The following is a 25196-nucleotide window of genomic DNA, read 5'->3' on the forward strand; positions in this document are numbered from 1 at the left end:
AAAATGTACACATGCTGCTCTATACATAAATGTGCATATAATATTTGATTTAGTATTTTACATTAATGACACCTTTTTTTTCTCCATTTTTCAAACTGTTTACCTGGAAACACCCTGGATAGGTGACCAGTCCATCAAAGGAATAATTTATTCCTAAAATAATTTTCAAATATGATTTAAAATCTATTTGATATATTTTCCAAAAATGTGATGACAATTGGGATTTGTGATGACAACTTGCCCCTGGGAGCCATCTTACCTCATTATGGGGCAAATGGCTCCTTTCAGTTTTGTGCTGTAACAACTAAACTAACAAATGTGTCCAATTATTTCCCCAAATAATATATTGGATGGTGCATCATGCTGTACATGGTAAAATCATATCTATATTTGTTTCGATTTAGCAGTAAATGTACTCTATTCTGAAGGCCACACCCTACTATTATTATTTTTATATAAGTGCTTAGTAAAAATTAAATTCTGTCTGTCACCATTAACTTACGCTTGTGTCGTTCCAAACCTGTTTGACTTTCTTCTGTGAAATACAAAAGAAGATATGAAGAATGTGGTTCAAACAACATTGATTATGATTATAGACCAAAAAAAGAAACTTTTTAAAAATACATTTAAAAAAAAAAGATCTTCTCGTGTTCCACAGAATTTTTTTTAAATGCATACAGGTTTAAGTGTGACCATTTTGGGGGGGTTTAATGTGCTCATGTATTTTTCCCCTTTTCTCTTGTTTTAGTTTGGTCAATATTCATTCTCTCTTTTGCATTGAAAAAAATGCATTCAATGTGTTTCAATCAGTCACTAGTTTGCTAAAAAGGGTTTTGTAAGATTATAAATTACATCAGCCCAACTCTCATATCTGCCTGAAAACAGTGAAATCATAACTGTTAAATAACATGAAATTATTAAAGAATAAATTTCAGTTTTATGAACTGCTAAAACACATTTCTTGAAACCATCACCCACTTTCTCAAAACCTTAAACCTTATTTTATCTGTGCTCAAAATCACAATGCTTTCAGATCATACACACACGAGTCAATAATATAAACACTACAGATAATTCGTCCGACACTACATCAAAAAATGGAGAACAAAATCCAAAGCATGCAGTTACAGGAAAAATTACATTGCAACAAAGTAAAATAATTTTGCAATTACGTAAAAAATAGTAATCACACCTTACAGCAGTAGGTGAATAAATTGTATTCTGTATGCACTGCAAGTATAGTATTGTACTGAATATTGTAGGCCTATTGAATGTCTGTATATTTAGCACTTGCATACTTTGAAAATACAGTAACCCATCTGCAAAAGCCAAAAAGGTAAAAAAAAAAAAAAAAAGTCTAAATGAAAAGCATGTTACAGAACACTCAAAAGAGTAGTGTAACTGAAAAATCAAGGTCAATGAGAGATTCATTCTGCCTAAGCATCACGTCTTCATGTTGGGTCCAGCCTGAGGACTTGGTCCAAATCACAGGCAATGTCTTCTCTTGCCAGGTAAAGGGAAAACCCCTCTGTTCCAGATCCAGCGTTGACAACATTCTCCACACCTTGCTCTTTCTCGTCCTCCTCCTCTTCCTCCTCATCCACCACCTCTTACACATAGGCGACTCTTCCTCCTCTCCCTCTTATAATGTTTCCATCCATTATTGGTATCAACGTTCAGTGCAACATTTTGAGTAAATTTTGGCACTCTGAACTGACTTGTTGTATTACAGTTAGTTTAATCACATCATAAACAATTTTGAGTCGTTGTGTGTAAACGATGACAACAGTGTTGTAGTTATGTTTAACTTTTGCCTGCCTGTGTTTAGCGTTTTGAAACATAAATGCATCACAGTGTGAAATGTGTTCAGAGTTTTGCAAAAAGAGTGCATGAGATTTGCAAATGGTGTCTTAACTAGCCTACCTAAAACAAATGCTTAACAGAAAGAGAGTGATTTATTCGACAAATTGGATTAGGCCATTGTAAATTTGCTTCAGAGGATGGGATTTAGTGTTTTAGCAATTCAGAAAAACTGTACTAATCGCGCTACAGTTTGGTCCAATGAAAGTCACGCCTTAAAAGAGCGGAAAAAACGCAGAGAAGTTGAGCCTATGACGGAGAGCTGCAAGAAAGAGGGCGGGGAATTTAGTAAATCACGTGATTATCGTCCAATCAAATAATTGAATAGTCACAGCAAAGAGGCGGGATCAATACAAGTGTGCTTTACATGAGCTTTGCTGCAGTCGTAGTGGAATCCAGTTTATCGAAATGGCGGAGACGGCAGACGGAATGGAGGTAAGCTGGAGCTACTCAAGGCCATTTCGCATAGAGCACCTCCTATATGACTTAGCTATTTACTGTAGCCGAATCGATATGGCAACTTTGTTTGTTAAGGTCTGGATATGATTCTTTAGTCACATTTGTGTGCTGCGTATGTAATGTGCGCACACGCATCTTGAGCATCCATTTTAGCCAGCCTCGGATAATTCATTCATTTCGCATCACGTGTCGGCTATTGCTAATAGGCTAAAATGAGTTAGATCCGATAACAATGTTATGTGCAACCCTTAATTTATGGGATTCAATCTATTAGTGCGAGTCCTGCGAGCTGGCTGCCCGTTTCGTGCCCATGAGGGTCTTTTGGAGCACGCTGGCGGGGTGCTTGAATGACTTATTGTTTGAAGCACAGACCGCATGGGACTGAACACCGCATCTCGATGGCTATGAACTACTTTTGCTACTTATTGTAGCTTTGTTCATCATCCACGATGAATCCGATTTTAATTAACGATTGATGATTAGGGTGCTGTAATTGGCGGTGTGGTAACTTAGTTTATTTCTTTTTTCATCGACCACGTTTTCCCCTCATGCGTATAATCTTGTCCAAGAGGTCTTCCGGCGCTGTTAAAAACAATTATAGTGATTTTTGAAAGGCGAATTAGTATAACGGCATAACATTAGTATACTTTTTTTTTTTTTTTTTTTTTTTTTGGTTCTCATTTAAAATTTTGCTGTAAAATAGACTCCAGATAACTGTTTTAAATAACTTGAATTCTGTTTATTGACGGGGTTTAAATTATCGATCAAAAGCATTTGTTTTAACTCTAAAGGTTATTTTTATGCCGGTTGGTGGCGACAAATGATTTTGTTGGTAGCGAGAATTGAAGCATTTCAGTTAATTGATTCGTTAAAACGACACCGAGTCATTTTATTGATATTTGCATATATGCAAATCGACTGAGACAACGGAATATTCTGAAGCATTGCCCACAATTCCATACAAATTACATCAAAGCATATTTATGATTACCTTTAAGTCTTGTTGGGGTTTTCCCCTTAAAAATGGTATTTTAAAATGCAAATGACACTGCCAAAACTTAAGTGAAGCCTAGCTCATGCTTTCATAGTGCATCATTTGCGATTTTTCTCTTTTTAAATGTCTTTCTTTATTTGAGGTGTCCCAGGGAGAGAGCTCAGTGAAACCTGCAGCAGAAGATATGACCTCCAAAGACTACTACTTTGATTCCTATGCACACTTTGGCATTCATGAGGTACAGTCCTATTGGTTCTCGTCTCATGAATAGTACAATTAAATATCTTCAAATCTGTGACTAATGTAAACCCATTCTGTGTCCACAGGAGATGCTGAAGGATGAAGTTCGTACTCTGACGTATAGAAACTCAATGTTCCACAACAAGCATCTCTTCAAGGATAAAGTGGTGCTGGATGTGGGAAGTGGAACCGGCATCCTCTGTATGTTTGCAGCCAAAGCTGGGGCCAAGAAAGTTATTGGGGTCAGTGTAAATCCTACCTGTTTCTGTAAATGTCACCTCTTTGTTTTCAACAGGTTTTGTTATGGATACGGAGTAATTTAGCCGAATGAGGTAATTGCCCAGTTATCATGCTGTGCTTTTGTCAGGTTTTTCATTCTTTTGTCATTCGTTCCCCAGATTGAGTGCAGCAGTATATCAGACTATGCTGTGAAGATTGTGAAGGCCAACAAGTTGGATCATAGTAAGGACTTCTCAGAACTTTTGACTTACACATTCTTACAGACCTTATTTGCACAGCCAAGTCATAGCTTTTGTGATTTTTAGACTGAGTTTATTGTATTGTGAGTTATGTTCCTTAAATACTTAACCTTTATTTTCCCTGTCTAGTCGTTACCATTATTAAGGGGAAAGTGGAGGAGGTTGAGCTTCCTGTGGACAAAGTAGACATAATCATCTCTGAGTGGATGGGCTACTGTCTCTTCTATGAATCCATGCTCAACACTGTCATTTATGCAAGAGACAAATGGCTGGTGGGTGTATGCTAATGTCCTTAAGCATCGAAGTGTTGGAGCTGTTCAATATAGAAATTGTGCATGCAGAGCTTAACTTGATAAATGTTCACATTGCTCTTGTTTTCCTCCTTCAGAAACCTGATGGTCTGATTTTCCCTGACAGAGCCACGCTCTACGTCACTGCTATTGAGGACCGACAGTACAAGGACTACAAAATTCACTGTATGTCAATCTCTGAGTGCACTTTTGAGGGTTTCAGCTGTGTCTGATAGATGACTTTCATTTTTCATCTTTGGATTTCTTTTTTTTATTTTTTATTTTTTTCATTAGGGTGGGAGAATGTTTATGGATTTGACATGTCCTGTATCAAGGAAGTGGCTATTAAGGAACCTCTAGTGGATGTTGTTGACCCCAAGCAGCTCGTGAGCACTGCCTGCCTCATTAAGGTTAGTTTACTCCACCAAAAATGTGCTCCATAAAGCTTTTCATATAAACCTTGCTTTATTCAACCTATCCATTCCCTCGGTTCATTAGGAGGTGGACATCTACACGGTGAAGATTGAGGACTTGTCCTTCACGTCACCTTTCTGCCTGCAGGTGAAAAGGAACGACTACATCCATGCACTGGTAACCTACTTCAACATAGAGTTCACTCGCTGCCACAAGAGGACAGGCTTCTCTACTAGTGAGTACTGTTTTTCTTTGCCCTCTCTCTACAGTACCATTTTCACAGAGTTTCTTGAAGATTATATAAACCCTGTTGAAAAACAAAGTGAATTTGTCTTTTAGGCCCTGAGTCTCCTTACACTCACTGGAAGCAGACCGTGTTCTACCTTGATGACTATCTGACGGTAAAGACTGGAGAGGAGATCTTTGGCACCATCAGCATGAAACCTAACATCAAGAATAACGTAAGCCCCATCTGTACTTTATATTCTAAAAGCTCACTTTTAGAATAGAATCTTGCATGAAACTGTAGAAAAATATATATTGTAAACCTAGATTGTATTGCATTTACATACAGGCTGATTGGGTTCTAAACATATATGCTAGGGTTTTTCCTTCGTGAAATTCTCATTTTTTTAAAAAGCAAATATTTGTAAACCATTTGACAAAATACAGTAAAAAGTAAAATAGTATATTTTACTTTTTAAAAAACTTTTCTATTTTAATTTTGATGTAATTTCTGTTGTGCCAAATCTGAATTTCTAGCATCACTCCAGTCTAGTGTCACATGATTCTTCAGAAATCTTTGTAATATGATGATTTGGTGGGCAACAATTTCTCATCAATGCTGAAATCTCATTATGCTGTTTTTTTAGGAATCTTTGATTAGAACGTTCAAAACAGCATTTATTTGAAAGATGTCTTTTGTAAGACACTTTTGGTCGTCTTTGCTAAAATAAAATAATACTTGTATAAAAAACAACAACTTTTGAACAGTATTGTATTGCAGACTTGAAACAAAATGATCAAAGCGCCCCCCCCCCCCCCACTGCTTAATATTTGCTAATGTTTTAGCAGCAACATGAAGATATTCAATTTCATAATTTTAGTCTTCATTTAAAAAGGTTGGTCTAACTTTTTAACCCCTCCCCCCCTTTATCTTCCAGAGAGACCTGGACTTTAACGTCGACATCGACTTCAAGGGTCAGCTCTGTGAGGTGTCCAAGACGTCAGAGTACAGAATGCGCTAGATTCCTTTAGCATCAGTGTGTGCGAGGCAACTCAGAGCAGTGTATGCGTGTGTGAGAAACATGTACTTTGTTACATGACTGTGCGTGACAGACATTTTTAAAGATTCTGTTTTACAGAATGTTGTCTGACATGGAGGAGTTTGAGAGTTATTGAACATTTTTAAATTAACTTTTTTTTTTTCCCTTTTTTTGGATTTGTGTAATGCACCAAAGGGGGCTAAACATGGCAGATTTGTGCTTTTTTCCATGTGCAAATTTCCTTTTTGGCCCTGCTTTTTCCAAATTTTAGGTGGACTATCTTAGATGGGATCCATTGAATTTATGCATGCGTGCACACACATACAACTGCTCTCTTTTGCCTGTTTGTCTGTTTGACAACATGTCATCCATGTGTATGTCTTTTATTTTTATTTTCCCTCCTGCCATGATTACGTGTGTTGGTCACTGTAAAAAAATGCAAATCAGCTGTTTGTATTTTGATATTCAATCTGGTAAAGCTAACATATTCCATGTAGGTAAAACCTGTTGTCATGTTTCACTGTGGTCAGGAGCTCTGCCCAGTGATTTCTGAATGAGCCCATATCATTTTGTATTTCTGCAGTTGTTTTGGACCATCAGTAGAGGGCACCTCCATAATGTGCCATTTGTCTTCTGTGGAGTAACTGTTTTAATTCATGTAGCGCTCCTATGTCCTCCTTTGTTACCCCCCCCCCCCTTTTTTTTTTCTTTTCTTTAAATAATACTTGTGGCAATGACCCAAATGGAGGATAATATCGTGCTATGGATGAGATGGTGTAGTATTCTCTTGTACAGCTCGTAGGTGGTGTTAATGAGCACTATTTTAGATCTTTTGATCTTTTTAATGTCATATAGGAAGAACCTTCATCCAATGGCTGACTGTTTAGTTTAAGCTTATCTGCTGCTCTTTTGCACTGTAAGCACTTAACTAAGTTTCTCAAACCCAGAGCTACAATTTAATTCCACAGAGGAAAACCTTCAGACTAAATTTTCCGTAGAAGTGCTTTTATTGAAGGGTGACGCTTTTCCTGTGTTTGAGTAACTTCACATTTGTTCCATATTGTGATCTTCTCTCAGTGTTGCTGTGTACAACAGTGTTTTTGTCGAGGGGTGCAAGTTCACGTTTTGTGTCTAGCACTGGTGTGGATTATTACCAGGCAGGCATTTGTCCACTAGGAATTGTTTTTTTTTCTTTTTTTTTTTTGAAATAAAAAAAACAAATTAAACCTGTATGTTTTTCAATTATTAAATGCAAACTTGCTAAACTAGCTTTTCATTTAGAATTATGAAAGTATTTTATATAGGCATATTTAGCTGATGAATGATCAAGTTTTAAATGTTTAGTAATCTACTTAATGCTTATTTGATAAAGGTGTTTTGAATTGCTTCTAGATTAAGCTGAGACACTTAGGAAACGTTGCAGCCCTACACTCCCTGAAGTTCATTTTACAGTTCTTTTATTTTTAATTTGTGTACCACCTGCTATTGTTTATGCTGGAGCTATAGTCATTTGAGGTTGAATCTTTAATTGTTCTGCTTTCAGTTTTTACAAACATATAGCTGCACACCTGCATTTATATAGTGTGTACTGCTGCTCACATATCTGAATTAATATCTGTGCTTGATTTGTTCTCTTTTCTTGAGTTCGTTAGGGCTTCATCCTTTTGCATTGTTTTATGGTGTGAATTTTAACCTTAACACTTTTAACCTTATTTATTATTCTCAGGTTGGGTGAAGTAGGTCAAATCTGACCTAAATCATAAACATTCAAATGGTACTTACAATTTGAACGGAAGAGTTCTATGTGGTCAGTTCTTGCTCAAGGTTTTATCAATGACAATATTGGCTGACAATTGCTTGCAAATAATATAGTAATTTATTAGATGCAATTTTTCAGAAATAAAGGCAAACAAAAGCTAATAACAAAGTTTCAATCAAAGGTGTAATCAGCTGGGTGTCGAGAGATACTGCTCAATCAGTATCCAATTTGATGGTCATCAGTCTTTTGTACTCGAGCAGTTAGGTTATCTTTTGCTGTCATCAGTTGTAAAACCGCTAAGGCTTCTGCAATCCTTTTAAGGTTTAGCCTGCGTTCTGATGTAGCCTGCGTTTTCTCCTGTAAGCTGCTCTCTGTGTCCGTATCCTTTTCATCTGTAAAATATGCCTTATCTACAGCATTACATTTTTCTCATGAAGTTTTTCCTCACATACAGTATCTCACAAAAGTGAGTACACCCCTCACATTTCAGCAAACATTTTAAGTTACTATACTATAGAAATGAAATGTGGATATATTTTAGTCAATGTGCTGCTTGTATAGCAGTAGATATTTACTGTCCTCTGAAAATAATGCAACATAAAGCCATTATTGTCAAAATAGCTGGCAACAAAAGTGAGTACACCTCTAAGTGATAATAGCTGTACGTCAGTTAACCATGCAAAGCCACATGTCCTATTCATCATGTTCATGTTTTTGTCTGCTTGACAGGACCATACAAATTTGTGCATCTTGTATTAGAGCTGTTACAATTTGTGCTTTGAGTACAATTCTCTCATACTGACCACTGGATGTTCAACATGGCACCTCATGGCAAATAACTCTTTAAGGATTTGAGAATTAGAATTGTTGCTCTCCAAAAAGATGGCCAAGGCTATAAGAAGATCGGTAACACCCTGAAACTGAGTTACAGTACAGGCCAGGGTCATACAGAGGTTTTCCAAGACGGGTTCCACTCGGAACAGGCCTTGCAAGGGTCAGTCAAAGAAGTTAAGTCCTCGTGCTGTGCGTCAGGTTCAGAAGCTGGCTTAAAAAAACAGACGCATGAGTGCTGCCAGCATTGCTTTAGAGGTTGCAGAAGCGGAAAATCAGCTTAATCATACACCACACACTGCAACAAGTCGGTTTGCATGGCCGTCGTCCCAGAAGGAAGCCTCTTCTGAAGCTGGCTCACAAGAAAGCCCGCAAACAGTTTGCTTAAAGCAACCTGTCCAAAAGCATGAATTATTGGAACCATGTCCTGTGGTCTGATAAGACTAAGATAAACTTGTGTGGCTCAGATGGTGTCCAGCATGTGTGGCGACGCCCTGGTGTGCAGTACCAAGAACATTGTGTCTTTCCTACAGTCAAGCATGGTGGTGGTAGCATCATGGTCTGGAGACTGGTACTGGGGAGCTGCGCTTCATTGAGGAAAACATGGATTCCAACATGTACTGCGACATTCTGAAGCAGAACATGATGCCCTCCGTTCAGAAACTGGGCCGAACGGCATGATAATCCCCATGGATAGACCCCAAACACACTGCCAAGATGACAACTGCCTTGCTGAGGAAGCTGAAGGTGATGGAGTGGCCAAGTATGTCTCCAGACCTGAACCCTATTGAGCACCTGTGGGGCGTCCTCAAGCGGAAGGTGGAGAGGCGCCATGTGTCTAACATCCATCAGCTCCGTGATGTCATTATGGAGGAGTGGAAGAGGATCCCAGCAACAACCTGTGCATCTCTGGTGAACTCCATGCCTAGGAGGATTAAGGCAGTGCTAGATAACAATGGTGCTCACACAAAATATTGACACTTTGGACACAGTTTTGACATGTTCACTTAGAGTGTACTCACTTTTGTTGCCAGCTATTTTGACAATAATGGCTATGTTAAGTTATTTTCAGAGGACAGTAAATATATACTGCTATACAAGCAGCACATTGACTAATCTAAAATATATCCAAGTTTCATTTCTATAGTATTGTCCCTTGAGAAGATATACTAAAATGTTTGCTGAAATGTGAGGGGTGTACTCACTTTTGTGAGATACTGTACATTTATACAGCAGTACATTGTAGTTTTAGATACATTTAGGGGGATTAGAGATAAGAGAGGAAGAAAAATCTTAAAAGCATGCAAATAAAGTATGCAGGTATGAACCCGCCCCAGACACATTTCACCAGTCCTAATCCTATCAGTATTAATTATTCAAAGAATGGGATAGGGGCTCCAAGAGCCATTAAAGACAAAAGGTGAGAGTCTCAGTGATCCGCCACATTTGACTTGCAGTAAAGAAAAGGGGAATCGGAAGAAACCTCTTGCTAGCAACTTTGCTTAACAGAATCATTCATTTGATGTCATCTTTACTTTAAATGCTAAATACAGTGTACTTCACCTTAGTTTTTCATGTGATCTTATGTCAGAACATCTCAGCAGATCTTAAACATTCTTAAATTTGTAATCCCACGTCTCAAGTAGAATAAATGTCTCAAAAATTGTGTAAAATATTGGTCATTTGGAAATTCTATGATCTTTCCATGTGTGTGTAATGAGATTTCAGAAGTCAATATAAATTTGCATGATAGGAATTTATTGACATTGGTGCAAAGCTCTAAATATTGCATTTCAGAAGATAATGTTAAAATAAATGTGTTAAAGATCCAACATAATTTCTTAATAAATACATTTTAGTTACTTAAATATACAAATGTCTTATCAAACTGTGCATGGTCAAACATTTCAATATACTCTGTGCATTTATTCATCAAACAGTATGACTGCATGCAGAACTTTTATATGACCTTCAATTTTAAAAATTTATTGAAATACCTTTGTTTACTTTTTGTTGTCTTTTATCTCTGGGGACAGAGTAATCTGGCCAGTTTGTCCAGTTATTTATTCAAGTAAGAAAGTGAATCAAATATCTACATCTTCGAAACAAACAATAAAGGGCATGTTTTGCCATGTGATATTATAAAGAAACATTTCAAATCACTCATTGCTCTACCATTTTAACTTAACATCCACAATGAGAGAAGCATAGCATTTTCACTCTAGCACATCTCAGGTCTATTGGCTGCCCGGCAGCGGAGCACTTTGAGGAAACTGTCAATTTTGTGGGAATCCCTGCGAAAGCAGGACAACAGGAAATGGAAATTGACAAGTCGAGAGGTTTTATCCTGGCCAAGGATGTTGTTGGAAAAAGGGAGAGAGGACAGGTTGTCTGAGGATGAGCCCATCTGAGAGAAGAGAGAAGGGGACAACAAATAAATCAACCCTGCTTAAAGGTGCATTTTAGATTTCTTTCTTTATATCCAAAAATCATTCAGATTTAGGCTACTTATATTACCCTCTTACAATCAACATGCACAATATATATGCAATGTGAGCTGTTCCTAAAAGCGCACTCACCTTGTGAACGACACGCTCCAGACCTGCACCCAGGCTGTTGATGTTGTCTTGCAGCTCTTTGGTCTTGCTGTTAATGGTGTTGCGTTCTGGATGTGCCAGGCTGGACGCTTCAGAGGACAGGAGGGTGAGGGGATCGGACCATGCCAGCAGCAGAGACCGAGCCAAAGAAAGCAACTCATCCTCCTGCAGAAACAATCACATAAAACTTCATTCATTGCCCAATGCCCATCTGTTTCGCTTGTAATTACACGCAGGACCACAAGAGGTAGATGTCTATGGTTGTCCCTGCCTGCACATTAAAGTTGCTATTAAAAACGGAAGTTGCAATATTGTGATTTATATCCGAGTGTGACGGCCTCTCGAGCAAGAACAAATGTAGGGTGCAACTTGATAGGTTCACGTAAAGCGATTGTGTCTCTTCAAGAAGACTTGGATTAAACAGCTTGATTCATATACCCCCGGTTTCACAGACAAGGCTTAAAGGAGAACTCCGGTCAATTTTAACATTGAGCTCATTTTTTTTGTACATTTGGAGTGCTGTCAATACAGAGAACAACGACAAAAATCAGTGTTGCCTACACCGAGTTATTCTATTTTTAAAATTTGCACCCTGTTGACTTCAATGGGGCAAGTACTAAACCTGCTTTTAGCCTCTTAACATCCTTGATGTGTCATTACAAGTGCACAGAAAATGTGAGTGATTCCTTCTGAGTGAACACGAGTGAGTCTGACTGCAGTAGATGTGAAAGAAATGTATAAAAATGATGTTATTTAAGCTAGCGCAAATACCTTTGTTTACATCCTGTTTTTCGGTTGAAGTCCAAAGTAGTCGATTGCAGAGTTCACACGCATAGGTTTAATACCTATGATCACGCGCGTGAACTCGGCAATTCTCCTTTAAATCTACTCCTAGACTAAAAATGCATGTTTCAGCTGTTTTAACTGAAAGCAACTTGCACTGACATATTTTAAAATGTTTCATTGTTGATATGTTTTATTGTTGACATTGTTTTATGCCAAGATGCACAAAAGTAATGTTTTATTTTACGGCATGTTTTTAAAAGCTACTTAAATGTCTTAAGGCCTAAACCTGGATTAATCTAAACCCCGTCTGTGTAACCAGGCCATGTATTTCTATTATGATCTCTTTAAGAACTTTTTGAAGAGTCAAAGTGTTGGTTGAATGGGACTTTCAAAGGAGGGACAGAAATCTCTTAGATATCATTTGTGTTATGAAGATGAACAAAAATCTCATGGATTTGGAAAAACATGAGGGTAAGTACATGACCAAATTTTCATTTAATTTAATTTGGGGTGAACTATCACTTTAAGCTAAAATAACAGGCTGAGTATAAATAAAATAAAAGTAAAAAATAAAATAAAATAAAAAGTTGGAATAGGATGAGACTCTTAAGACTTCAAATATGTGCAAGCTTTGTAAAGTATTTATATATAAATATATTATATTAACATCATATATAGAGTGTTTTAATAGTGTTTTTGTATAGTTTGTTTTACATATTATATAAATTAAATTATAATGATTATATAATTTTTTTATTACAATTAAAATATTTTCTTTATATTATGCCTCATAATAATTCATATTTGTAATTTAACAAAAAACAATGTTTATTTGGTACAAAAAATAAGCTGGAATAGGAGAAAGTATTTTTACATTTTAAAAAGAGTAAGATGGATGCATGTGTTCTCTTACCGGCACTTTCAGGGCTTGGTCTTTGTCGTTGGGAATTTGAAGGGAGGATGTGTGGCACATTGACGGGCGGGGCATCATTACCCTCCCAACAGGAGGAAAGTGAGAATCCTGTGGTCGAAAGGTTTATATCAAAAACAACCAACATCACATCTATGAAAAAAATACCTGTTTGGATAAAACTGAAGTCAAAAACAACCCAGTGTGCATGTAACTGTCACACACACAATGGACTCTTCCTCACTCCTTGCTGCACTCTCACTCACATACTACATTACCCCAGCATCCCTCACGATTCTCATCTTCTTTCACTTGGATGTGATCACAGTCTCTTCATTGCACTATAAAATATACTTCTGGTCACCATTATGACTACAGATACCAACCTGAAAAAGATGACTTTCCTGTTCACCATCGTATTCCATTCCAGCATTGTCATCTGCTTGTTTGTCCTCTCCTATTGTGTTCCTGCTAGTAGGGATGGGGAAATGAAGCCTCAAAGCTCTGAGGCTTTACCCTGACTGTTCCAGGAAAATATTCAAAGCTTATAGAGCAGCGCTTCTTAATCTGGGGGTCGCAAAGAGGTAGCAGGTGGGTCGCAGGCTAACTTTTATTTTGAGTGTATGTATAAAAGACCCGCTTAATAGCACCACCTGCAGCGTCATATAACAAATTAACAGCTGATTGGAAGTAGTCACATGGGCTTTTCAATTTGTGGTTAGTCATAGCTGGACTGCTGATTAGACATGGAGCCATTTTTAATTGGTGCTGACAAAAAGCATCCAGTTGAGAACAAGGAAAGAAGTCCAAAAGCAGAAAATATGACGATAAGTACTCAGAATATGGCTTCACTCAGACCAGCGATCGGGGGGGGATTCCCAACCACAGTATGTGATTTGTGGCAAGGTGTTAGCAATGCTAAGACACTTGACAACTAAACACGAATCGCTGCTGACAAAGCCACTTCAGTTTTTCCAATGAAAACTACAGGAGGTATGTGGTCAAAAATCAATGCTACAGAAAGCCACCACGGTGAATGATAGGGTCACACACCTTGTTTATTATTTCTCATTGGATTGCCAAAACTGAGAAGCCACACGATTTAGGTGAGACTTTCTTTTTTCTACCCTGAGCTAAAGAGACTGTTTCTGTTATGTGTGGACAAAGTGCTACTGATCAATTAGCATTGATTCCAGTCTCAAATGACGAGTGACTAGTTGTATTGGGCGAATGGCAACAGATCTGAAAGAGCAGAATCACGAAAATCAAGCTTATTTTCTCTCCAACTTAACAAGAGCACCAATATTGCAGGAGAAGCACAATTAATGGTTTACGTTAGATTTGTCGGTGAAGGACAAATTACGGAGTATTTTCTGTTTTGTCGCCCTCTTCCCGAACATGCAACAGGTGAGGAACTTTTTGCCACATTGGATTCATTTGTACGTGAACATGACATTTAATTGAAGACCTATGTGGGTATTTGCTCCGACGGAGCACGGGCAATGACTGGCGCAAACAGTGGATTGATGACAAAAGTACAGGCTGTCTCTCTATTTTTAGTATGAACGCATTGCATGATACACAGGCAAGCCCATACGGCTAAGAAAATGCCACCTGATATGAAACAAGTGATGGATGAAGTGGTCCACACAGTCGCAATGTGATAAATACAAGCCATTATCATTACTACTTACCTGTTTGATCTGGATCCATTGTCTTACCTGTATGCTCAACTGTGTCTTTAATAAACCTGCTTTGGGTTCTTTCCATCATTCTTTGTCAGAGTCAACATTACAGATGACCAGACCTACCAACACTGTGCCAACATTCTGCACTACATGATTTAGCTACTCTGTGTCCCTGACGAGTCCCTGTTCACTCTCACCCAAGATGGCCACCTGGAGGAGTATGTGGAGGATTTCCTTGAGATCTGTCACGAGTTGCGCTGGGATAAAACCCTTACATCCTTTGGAGTGGGATGGATGACATACTCGACCAGATGTTACTGTTGAGTGAGGTTCATAGTTCCTTGGTGGACTTCATTGATTATACCCTGTGGATGTGTGGATCACAGTGGGGAAAGTGGAGGAGCAGACCCACCAACCCATCTTCCCAGTACGAGTCGCTCCACCTTGGCTCCACGCTCCCTCGGCTCCACCATGGTCTATCATCCCTCAGGCTTCGCCTAAGCTCCCTCATACCTCTGGCTCCACCTTGGTCAATCGTTGCTCTGGCACTGCTTTTGACTTGTGGATCTCCTGCTGCGCCTTGACCCACCACCCCTCTGGCTCCGCCGGGCTCTTTCCGGTTCTGCCATCATCCTCAATCACACCGACTCTGCCCAGGTCTGCCAATTGATGATCCTATCACAGTCTCGTCAATGCCCTATAAAAGACACTCACTCAGTTAACTCATTGTCTGATTACCATTATGACTACAGACTCTACATCCTGTGAATAATACCAACCTGAATAAATACTTGCCTGCTCTCCATCTTCCATTCCACTCCAGCATTGTCATCTCCTTGTTTGTCTTCTCTTCATGTGATCCAAGGACTCTATTGTATACTGCTCTGCCATTACCATTACTACTGTTTGATCTGGATCTTGTTTGATCTGGATCCATTGTCTTACCTGTAAACTCCCCTGTGTCTTCAATAAACCTGCTTTGGGTTATTTCCATCATCCATTGTCTGAGTAAATGTTAATGTAACAACATGCACTTTTTTATTTTATTCTTATTATTATTTTGTTTGTTTAGTACTGACCAGGTCATTGGTGAGAGAGGTGCTGAGGGAGTGAAGTTTGTCTGAAAGTTGAGAGGCTCTTTCCAGTAAATCATTCAGACCGACACCATTGATTGAGGCAAATGCACACATCAGGACAGTCACTGAAAAGAAAAGAGAAAAAGGAACAGTTAAACAGTATTGTCATCAGGAGTATGGACAAAGAAGAAAGGCAGATAGAGGGAGCTGAAATCAAGTTAGCATGACCCGAAAACAGAAAAAGGGATGTAACAAGGGAGTAGAGACAAAGTGTAAAATGTGGTGGGGAAAGGTTAGATTGAGGAAGATAAGGTTTGCTTACCTGCAAAGTATAGTCTAGATCCTTCAGCCATCATATTAACTGGATTCTTTATTCTCGTACTTGAATCTTTGCAGTCTGCGTTCCTCTCCTGAGCGTTTCATTATATAGGCCTACTCCTTTCATTTGGGTATGCAGTAAGTTTTACACTCCAGGTGTATTGTACCTAAACTAGTTCAGTCCTGAAACTAATGAAAAACATTGTTTTGAGAGTTTGGTTAATCAATATTGATAAGCTGCTTGAGTAGATACAGGACACAGGAGGGTAAAATTCACCAGCAGTCACATGAAGTGCCAAATAAATAAATAAATGTAAAACATTCTTTCTTTTAATTACTTGATGGAGAAACTTCTGAATATAGAGCTTATTTCAAGTGAAAAGGGGATTTTGGTGAAATGTGTGTTTAGTGTGATGCGATTACTTTAGGATTTTTAGGATATCTGGAAGTATGGAATGGAAGAACTAATGGAAAATGAAACAGACTGCACCACTCTGGAGGTACCCATTCTGCACTCTTGCAGCCATGTGCCGTTTAAAGAAAGTCTACATATTACAGACCCTTTCCCCATGTGGAAACACTTATTTGTCCTGCTGTGGACTGAGGGCTTTTATGGCCTTTTTGTTTCTTTTCTTTTCTTTCCTGGTTTATGTATGTCTGAATGTGCTGGTTAAACCCAATTCTTATGAAAGTTTCCTGTTCTATGTTGCCTTGTTTTTTTGTTGTTGTTGTTTTTTTACATTTTTCCATGTCTGTGTGGGGAAATTCTTCTGTTACCCCCCCTTGCTTCTGTGTAAAATTCGAAACACACACACGCACGCACACATACACACACACACACACACATATTCCACAGACATAATGATTTTTATACTGTACAAACTGTATATTCTCTACCCTAAACCTACCCCCTAAACACAACCCTCACAGAAAACCTTCTATTTTTCATTTTTAAAAAACATTCTGCATGGTTTATAAGCTATTTTCCCCACAACTGTATCTGGTATCGACTGGTATCTTCCCTTAATGTTCGCATAACCAAGAAAAAAACGTTTTTAAATCATTTTTAAAAAACAGTCACTGATTTTACTATTATTGTTATTAATTGTTTTTATTGAGCCAGTTACAGTGCATAACACGACCTTGAAATGTAAAACTTTAAGGCCTTATGTAACATTTTATCTTAGAAATTTTATGTTATGTTAAAATCATTCATTAATTCTGTTTGCTCAAATTGGGATAAATTATTTCCAAACTGCTCATATATTTCAGGGAACTTACATTTCACTTATATTTTAGGGAACTTTTAATTTAATTTGACAAATCCCTAAAGACCTCATCAGTAGACCCCCACCCCACTGCCATAACATTATGTATTGAAGGACAACAATTCCAATAAACAGCTTTGTAATATTAAAGCGAGAACAGTTTTGTATTCTAGTGTGCCCGCTGCATTATGGGGCGTTTCTCCTCCTCAAAGACTCCTAGAAGGAGGCGTGGATCCAGTATAGGCTACTCAGTTCAACAATATTCATTTTGTTTTTCAGTTAACTCTTGCCAGATCCTTCCGGGCTGCAGATCCAGGTAAAGTAATTGGTTGGCATTTAATGCAAATGTAATTAAAAACACTTTAGCTCGTTGACAGCAGTGTAAATATACATGAATGAGAGTTGATTGTTCAGAGAACACGGTGTTCTGGTCGCAGTTTAGTACCTCCGTCATTTTCAGATGCGCCTGTTGCTTTCAGTCATTTGTTCCTACAGGTTTTATCGCATAGGCTACTCTTGATTTAGACCGACAGGTATAGGCTTAACCAAGCTTAACTTTTCAACTGACCGTTGATGAGATGAGTTGTTGCAGAGATCCGCAAAAGTTTCAGATATTCGAAAAGTAACAGGTATGCCTGAAACGTTCTTTTGTTGCAGTTAAAAGTATCCACTTCACTTGCGTTTTAAAAAGAATGGCAAGATAGGTAACTTAGCGTTAAACGTTACGAATTTGACATTAATGGAACAGGCATTTTAGCCTTAAAATAATTTTGTTTATTCAGCAAACATAATGCAAACAAAAAAGAGAAATAAAGTAAGGTGGAAAAATGATAATACAAACAATTCACTTAAATATATATTGTAAAAGAATATAGCCCGTAGGCCTACTTTTAAGTCCTGTACTATTGATATGATTTACATTTCTTGATGTGCATCCAACCCAAACTGCGTCAACGTGACATTAGTTTAGGCCTATTTGAATGGATATAGACGGATTGATTGAACTTTTTTTTTTTTTTTTAAGTTGCCACCCACTGCCTGCATTTTTGATTATATTCCCATAACTTTTAGAGCCCCCCCCCCCCCCCCCCCCAAAAAAAAATTGTTTTGAATGAATATCTGAACAAACAATAGGATATATAAAAAGAAAGAAAAAATATACTGGCTTAGGCTACTTTTTTTTTTCCTTTTTCTTTTTTTCAAAAAGCAACATTTTGAACAAAAAGCTGAGAAAATTGCGTTTTTGTCAAAGACTAGGCTACGCCCGAGCTTCAGTAGGCCTAATACATTTTGGCCTCGGGGCTCGAGGTCCGAGGCTTTGGCCCCGCCCTGCACGTATCTCTGGCTCTCACTGGCCCCACAGTGAAAAAGCGGCTACTGTATTGCGCAACTCACAATAGTTTAAAGGGGAAGTTATAAATACTATGTGATGCGCTCTAAAGTGGCTGGTTTTGACTTAAAAAAAAGAAAGTTATATACCTCCTATGACGTCGTATTATAAGAAATATTATTTAATTAATCTGTTTACATGAGCTACATTAGTATACATAAATGTAAATATGGGGAAGGTAAGCCTTTGTTTTTTAGTTTAATACCTAAAAATAGTTAAATAAAAAAGCTGTAAAATGTGTTAATATTTGTAAAAAAAAAAAGGTTTTTATTTAACCTTTTTAATGTTTGTCAATATCTTTTGATTTTAATTTTAAATTTTTTTTTTGTTTATAGCCTACTCATGTACACCCCTGATGAAAGATAAAGATAAACCTTTTAACCCAATAATTGAAATTTAATCAATTGGATGTCATTTAAATTCTGTTACTTTTATATGAAAACAGCTGGTGCTTGAGAAGCCTTGAAGCAGTGCACATGTCATGAAAACATGTTGCCATTAGGGGGTGTCCATGCACAGTCCATGGCATAACACAGCAAATAGTGCCGCAAATAGTGTCCAAATGCAAGTTTCTCTGCTGCGTACTTCTCATCGTACTTTTTTACTCACTGTGCCTTTAGGTGAAGAAAGAAGCACACTTATTTGCTTTTTTTTGTGTTTGAAGGACCAAACTTTTAAAATGGTGTCTTTGCTGAGTATGGTTGAAGCCGATCACTGTTTGATCTCTTGCGCATGCACACATATGTGCACTCTCATGTCTACCCCCCCCCCCCCCCCCACCCTGTACTATGTACACTCCCCCTCCCTCTTGCCAACTCTAACTCCCCATTCTCTTTTTTTTCTTCTGCACATGCAACCACAGGAGCGCACAGAGCAGGCACGCACAAACACCAACACCATAGACCATGTCGGACTCAGAGACTGCAGCTCCTGCCGAGACCGCTGTCCCAGCACCCTGTGTGGCCATCAAGGCAGATTTAGACAAATGGTAAGTGACTAGGGTAGCAGTCATGTATAGTCCATAATACTGGTCCGTTCTGCAACCCTGCATGGACCGCATGAAATATTTGTTAAATTCTGATTCTTCGATATGTAGGTTTATTCCCACATAGTTTTATTGTAGCTCTCAAATAGTTAGGATCATGGTGGGATTTATGATATTCAGTAGAATTATGATATGCTGTGTAAATTCTACATTGTGATGGCGATCCAAAATGGAGGGAAGGAAGGACCTTTCGACGAATGCGAAGTGAAAGGTTCGCGCAGGGGGATCCAGTATTTTTAATAAGATGTAACTCGATTAAGTTTTGTGAGTTTTTTAAATGGTTTGATTGGTGTCAGTTTTATCCAAGTTGGCAGCAGCAGTGGGGGGGTGACGGGGTTGCTCATTAAGAGCATTCTGGGCTTTTTCTTCAACTTCAGTTCTTCCTCACGGCTGATTGGCCATTGGGAATGTGACTACGTCATACTTTTCCTCTCGCTCGTCCTCCCATCCTTGTTTTACCCTATCAGTCTTCGCCATTTCTGTCCCTGCAGTCTCCATGGGCTCGCTTTGTCATGTTTGAGGGTTGACCACTTAAATGAGAGGGAATTACTGATGTTTGCGAATAAACCTTTTCTCCGGTTTTCCTGTTTTTGAAAATGAAGGGGATTGTGATGGCAAGTGATGAATGTTCATTTGAAATGTTATGTCTTCTCTACATTTTATGGTTTCATTGTGTACCCTTTCTCCTGATCATTAACACCAGCCATTGCTCAAGCTGTATTTTGACCCGAATCCCCACACCCACTAACCCACCCAAAAATGCAGATTGGCTGCTTTTGGTGTTTGTAGTGTCGACAGGCCTGGGCATCATGAAAACGCAGATAAGGTTGCACAGACCCTGACCTTTGGTGTGCTAGGACCTGATAGGGGGAGGGTGTGGGGTTAAGAATTTGGTTGAATAATGTGTCACCGTTCCATCTGAAGCATGCCCTGTCTATCACAATCACCTCCATTTACAGGATATAAAATCAACAAAATCCACTAATCCAGAAAGGATTGGTGAGAGGGCTGGAAAAATGGAGAAAATTTGCAAACATCAGTAATTTCCTCTCATGTGAGCAGTCACCACTCAAACATGAGATTGGGAGGCTGCAGGGACAGACATGACTAAGACTATTGGGAAAAATATGGAATGGCAGAACTGTTTACAGTTGAAACTCTATTAGAAGGTCAGTTTGTCATTGACCTTTCTGTGATCATTTTGACCAGCATCTTGCATGTGTTGCTGACTAGCTGAATGTTTAAACTCACTGAAGACCGACCTTTAAGTAACGTACACCACACTGGTATTTATAGTGCACTCGTACATGGTTATGTGTATATGTGTGTTTCTGTTATTTATTTTACAGTGTGGCATGTTCTATTTACTGGATCATTTTACACCTGGTCTAAGCATGTCACAGCGGCCATCTTGTCTGTTTTTTTGTCATGCTACTCCACAAAGGGGATTCATCATGGGCTTTAAACTCAGAAGAGGATTACCGTTACAGGTTTAACCTCAGAAGCCAGCAGTTATTCACTGGGAATATTCCCAGTGAATATATCAGTGGTTATTCCACTGTTGTGGAACATTTGACCTTCAGATCTCTTGTTGCTGCTCTCTGGCAGTGTAAATGTGTGCATTTCATATGACCTTATGACCTTGAGGTGTTCTCTATCTTTTACTAACCCAGCCATAGAGTTAGGATGCAGCCATTTTGTTTTAGTTGGGTCCTTTCAAGAATTATAATACAAAGCAAAAGTTAATCTTAAAAAAAGCAAAGCAATGCCCCCCCCCCCCCCCTCTCATTTATGTTAGCATGCCTGTTCCTGTAGCAGTTGGAATGCATTATTCTAGTTTTGCAGAAGCCCCCCTCAGGGTAAACAGTGTTACTCAATCTATCAATAAACAAAGACCTGTGGTTCAGCAGCACACGATGAGCTTAGTTGTAGGAGCTCCACATGGAGCTGATCTACTAATCAATTGCATATGGACTCAATAGTTATTAGATTCTAGTTGAATTTTTCTATAGCCAAGTAAAGCTATCCAATTTTTTAGAGTACTATTTCCTATTTGGTGTGTTTAAGAGCACTCCTGAGCCGTGCCCTTTTTCCTTTTGCATTATATATGTGGAGGACTGGCCATCATGTGAATTATTCAGTCTTAATTTGGGGAAGGTGATCATCATCTTCCCATTTGACTGTTAATTTTTGCTATCATTGTAGTTTTACACCCCAGAATAAGGTGTTCCAATATTTGACTCTCAAACAGCACACTTCGGTTTATTTAATGCACTCTTGCAGTGATTTAACACATTTTAAACAATGTATCTGTCTTGAAGGAATTGTTCACCCAAAAATTAAAATTCTGTCATCATTTACTCACCCTCATGTGATTCCAAATCGTTCGTTCTTCTGCGGAACACAAAACAAGATATTCTGAAGAATGTTGGTAACCAAACAGTTTCTCAGAACATCTTTTAAGTTCCACAAAAGAAAGTAAGACATACAGTTTGGGAACAACATGAGAGAGGGAGAGAGAAAATTATTACAGAATGTTCATTTTTGGGTGAACTACCCATTTAACACTAGTTTTTAAATAGATTGTGCTTTTTCAACCATTTATTTTTATACCACAGGTTGAAGAGTTTCAATATTTGCCTCCCAAATCAAAAATAACCATGTTCTGGTTCATTATATGCAGACCAAAACATGAGTGGTTTTCCAGTTGACCTAAAATGGTTTTGCGATCTCCAGTTATTGGTTGCTGAGGATAAGGACATAATCTGACCCTAATTGTTTTTTGTACTATAGAAGGTAGCTTGTCTCACACTGTTGATTAGTCTTGTTTCACAATGGTCCATTCTCCCCATGCATGTCCTCTCTGAATCCCTGAAATATTAAAATGGCTGCCTATGAAAAGGAAATGCCCTTGGCGAGTGCAATCCCCCATGCATTCGTATAACTACGTCACATGGCTTATTAGAACCAGTCTGCATAAGGCTCTTTATATTTAAATTGACCAGCTGTGTGTTACATCACTGCTCACTGAGGAGAGGGAGAGCTCGCTCATGTCAGCGTGTGAGATGCAGCAGATGATCTGTGGGGGAGGAGACACTGAAATCATTTTCTAACCTCTCTGTCACGACATCTCCCTCTTTTAGCAGTAGGCATGTCTCTTTTTCATTACCTGCTTGCTTTGTCACGTGAATCTAGGGCTCTCTCGTTCAGATGGATTATCTGCCTCCCTCTCTTTGCATTTTTTTCCCTCCCTTCGCGCTGTTATTCCAACCCTTGTTTTCGCTCCATCACTCTAATGCAGTGTGTCAGTGTCTGCCGTTGTTTGGTGTGGAGAGGCTCAAATAATCTCACTCGCACAAATGGATTCATACTGTCTCATTCAGTCCCAGTAGAATCCGGCCTGTCATGAATTCACATTTTATGACTAAAGACACAACTAAAGTTATGTATATGTCTTTACAGTGTTTTTTTTTTACACTGTTCAGCATTTTTTAAGTTGTATATGTGATATGTTGATGTGAATGATTGTGTGTATAGGCCCATGTGTGCTGGAGTAATGACCGTGTGTTCTGTGTGCTTCAGTGTAAAGGAGAATGGCGAGGAAGCGTGTAAGGAGCTGATGGAGGCGTTTGCTGCCTGTGTGAAGAGCAATGCTGAGGCTTCATGAGGAGCTCAACATGTAGGAAAAGTAATGCATATTAACTTGTTTCATTCCCCTCAACTTTGTCAGATGTATATTTTATTTATGTCAGTTCAGGCATTGTTATGTCACAGTGTGGAACATTAGATTGGAATGGTCTAATAATTGGGGATACATAGAATAAATACAAATAAATGTATTCATGTTTTAAATGTATTGATTTAACAATTGTAATGTGTTTAACTTCATGATTGAGACAACTTTTCAATTTCTTTAAAATTAATTTCTACCACACACACACACACACACACATATATATATTAGTCAATAGCTCAATCACATTGTTGAATTTTGTAACTGTCATCATCATATTTGTGTTTGCTCTCAGGGGTTTACTGCACTGAGTCCTCCACCTTCCCAGCATTCCCTGTAGCTCATGGCACTGGACTAAATGATGGGGTTTGTGGTTTGGCAGCAGAGACCATACTTGTGTCTCTTCCCTTCTCTACTCATGTGAAGCTTACATGGATTCCAAAAACCACCAACCTCCCCTCCCCTTTTATGGCTGTTTGTATTGATCTCTTTGTTGACAGTTTGGAAGACCTCATTATTTGATGTAAATGATGTGTCTCAGATGCTTACAAAATTGAATAAAGATTTTAAAATGGTTCAGCATTGTAACTGAATTTGTTTCTCAAACAAAAACGGCTCTCATTAACTCACTTAGCAGATCCTACCTAGCCAAAGGTGACTTCTAATGAGTGGTTTTATTTATATACAAGTTCAAACCTTTAAGGTGGCTGCAGTGAAGTGGATTGTAGGCAAGGATTATGTAGATCTTTGTAATGGGTTTAGGTGAACTAAAGAAGGAGATTAGAGTATTAGTGACATTGGAAAGCTTAAACTCCTCACTTTGACTCATTAAGACGCACACAAATACACCCATTCAAATCCCCAACTGCACTGATCTCATCATTCAATCAATCAGATCTAAGGCACTTTCCTGAGCTGATCTATTAGCAAGCAAGCTAGAAGTGTGAAGACTTGTTCTATAACCAAGAAAAACTAAATCCTAAGGGTTTGGACTATGCTCACACATGCAGTAAAGGCTGGTTTCGTCTCATTTAAATAGTTCAAAACAAGAAATGTGAGCTAATTAACAATGCAAAAGCCTTGTCACACCAATTTCACCGCTTAAATAAGCAGAGAAAATGCTGATTATAGTTGGATGATGATGTCCATGAAGGACTGATCAAATGTTGAGATTGTTGTTGGTGAGTTAAAGAAAAGGAAAACATTTTAGGACCAAAGGCTTCAGTTGACAAAAAAGATATGGAATCCCTGTTCTAGAAGATACCTGAATTGTGACATTGTGTCAATGTGAAACAAGTTTGTTTTATAATCTTATTTCAGTCATTTTAAGGCACTATTTACAAAAGAGCTTAAAATAGGCAAATGCAAAGTTAATCACTACCTTTCATAGTTTGCTTTAGGCAAGAAATGCTAAACGTTGTTGTTTGTTTCCATGCATAGTCAATGCTCAGTTGCAGGAAGGAACAAGATGGTGATCAGGTAAAACAGCTTTAATAATCCCCACTCAAAAACTCCAATAACAACAGGCAGAGAAACTGTTTTACAAACTCTGCTGCATTAACGAGTAAACAGACAGCAACTTAAGCCAAATGAAAATAATGATTCACACCTGTGCTGATAAAACGAATTACCGTCACAACTAAAGAATGGCGGGAAAATTGAACAAAGGAAGACAAGAAACCAGTGAAAACAAACTAAATGTCCATGATAATAAAACTAATGAATGTTTGTGACGGCATTACATGAGAGATAAAAATTAAAATGATATAAAATCTTACATGTAATAACTTAAGA

At 38.3% G+C, this 25196-nt stretch overlaps 2 protein-coding genes and 1 long non-coding RNA gene across 7 annotated transcripts; 2 read left to right on the plus strand and 1 right to left on the minus strand.

Moving 5' to 3' along the window:
• Nucleotides 1-2195: 2195 nt before the first annotated feature.
• On the plus strand, nt 2196-7231 carry prmt1 (protein arginine methyltransferase 1). Of its 2 annotated transcripts, none has more exons than XM_079868912.1 (10): nt 2196-2295; nt 3456-3551; nt 3640-3795; nt 3952-4015; nt 4162-4304; nt 4421-4508; nt 4617-4732; nt 4821-4971; nt 5076-5197; nt 5900-7231. In XM_079868912.1, the coding sequence occupies exons 1-10, from the start codon at nt 2269-2271 to the stop codon at nt 5981-5983; spliced, it is 1047 nt and encodes a 348-aa protein (XP_079725038.1). In that variant the 5' UTR covers nt 2196-2268; the 3' UTR covers nt 5984-7231. The 2 variants fall into 2 exon arrangements, with proteins under 2 accessions (XP_079725038.1, XP_079725039.1); XM_079868913.1 differs by having other exon boundaries at nt 2197-2295; nt 3465-3551.
• Nucleotides 7232-10330: 3099 nt separating this feature from the next.
• prl (prolactin) lies at nt 10331-24247 on the minus strand. Of its 2 annotated transcripts, XM_079882839.1 has the most exons (6): nt 24099-24247; nt 15971-16155; nt 15652-15773; nt 12888-12995; nt 11171-11353; nt 10331-10998 (listed from the first exon to the last, which is right to left on the minus strand). In XM_079882839.1, exons 2-6 carry the CDS (start codon nt 16002-16004, stop codon nt 10813-10815), a joined length of 633 nt encoding a protein of 210 aa, XP_079738965.1. In that variant the 5' UTR covers nt 16005-16155; nt 24099-24247; the 3' UTR covers nt 10331-10812. The 2 variants fall into 2 exon arrangements, with proteins under 2 accessions (XP_079738965.1, XP_079738966.1); XM_079882840.1 differs by lacking the exons at nt 15652-15773; nt 15971-16155; nt 24099-24247 and adding an exon at nt 13271-13363.
• On the plus strand, nt 17437-23979 carry LOC307166726. Of its 3 annotated transcripts, XR_013822679.1 has the most exons (5): nt 17437-17562; nt 17774-17863; nt 19487-19612; nt 23252-23357; nt 23698-23979. It is a non-coding gene; the product is annotated as an uncharacterized lncRNA (long non-coding RNA). The 3 variants fall into 3 exon arrangements; XR_013822680.1 differs by lacking the exon at nt 17774-17863 and having other exon boundaries at nt 17445-17550; XR_013822681.1 differs by lacking the exon at nt 17437-17562 and having other exon boundaries at nt 17677-17863.
• Nucleotides 24248-25196: the final 949 nt, after the last annotated feature.

The sequence above is a fragment of the Squalius cephalus genome, assembly GCF_949319135.1.
Source record: "Squalius cephalus genome assembly, chromosome: 1".
In the NCBI taxonomy this organism is placed as follows: Eukaryota; Metazoa; Chordata; class Actinopteri; order Cypriniformes; family Leuciscidae; genus Squalius; species Squalius cephalus.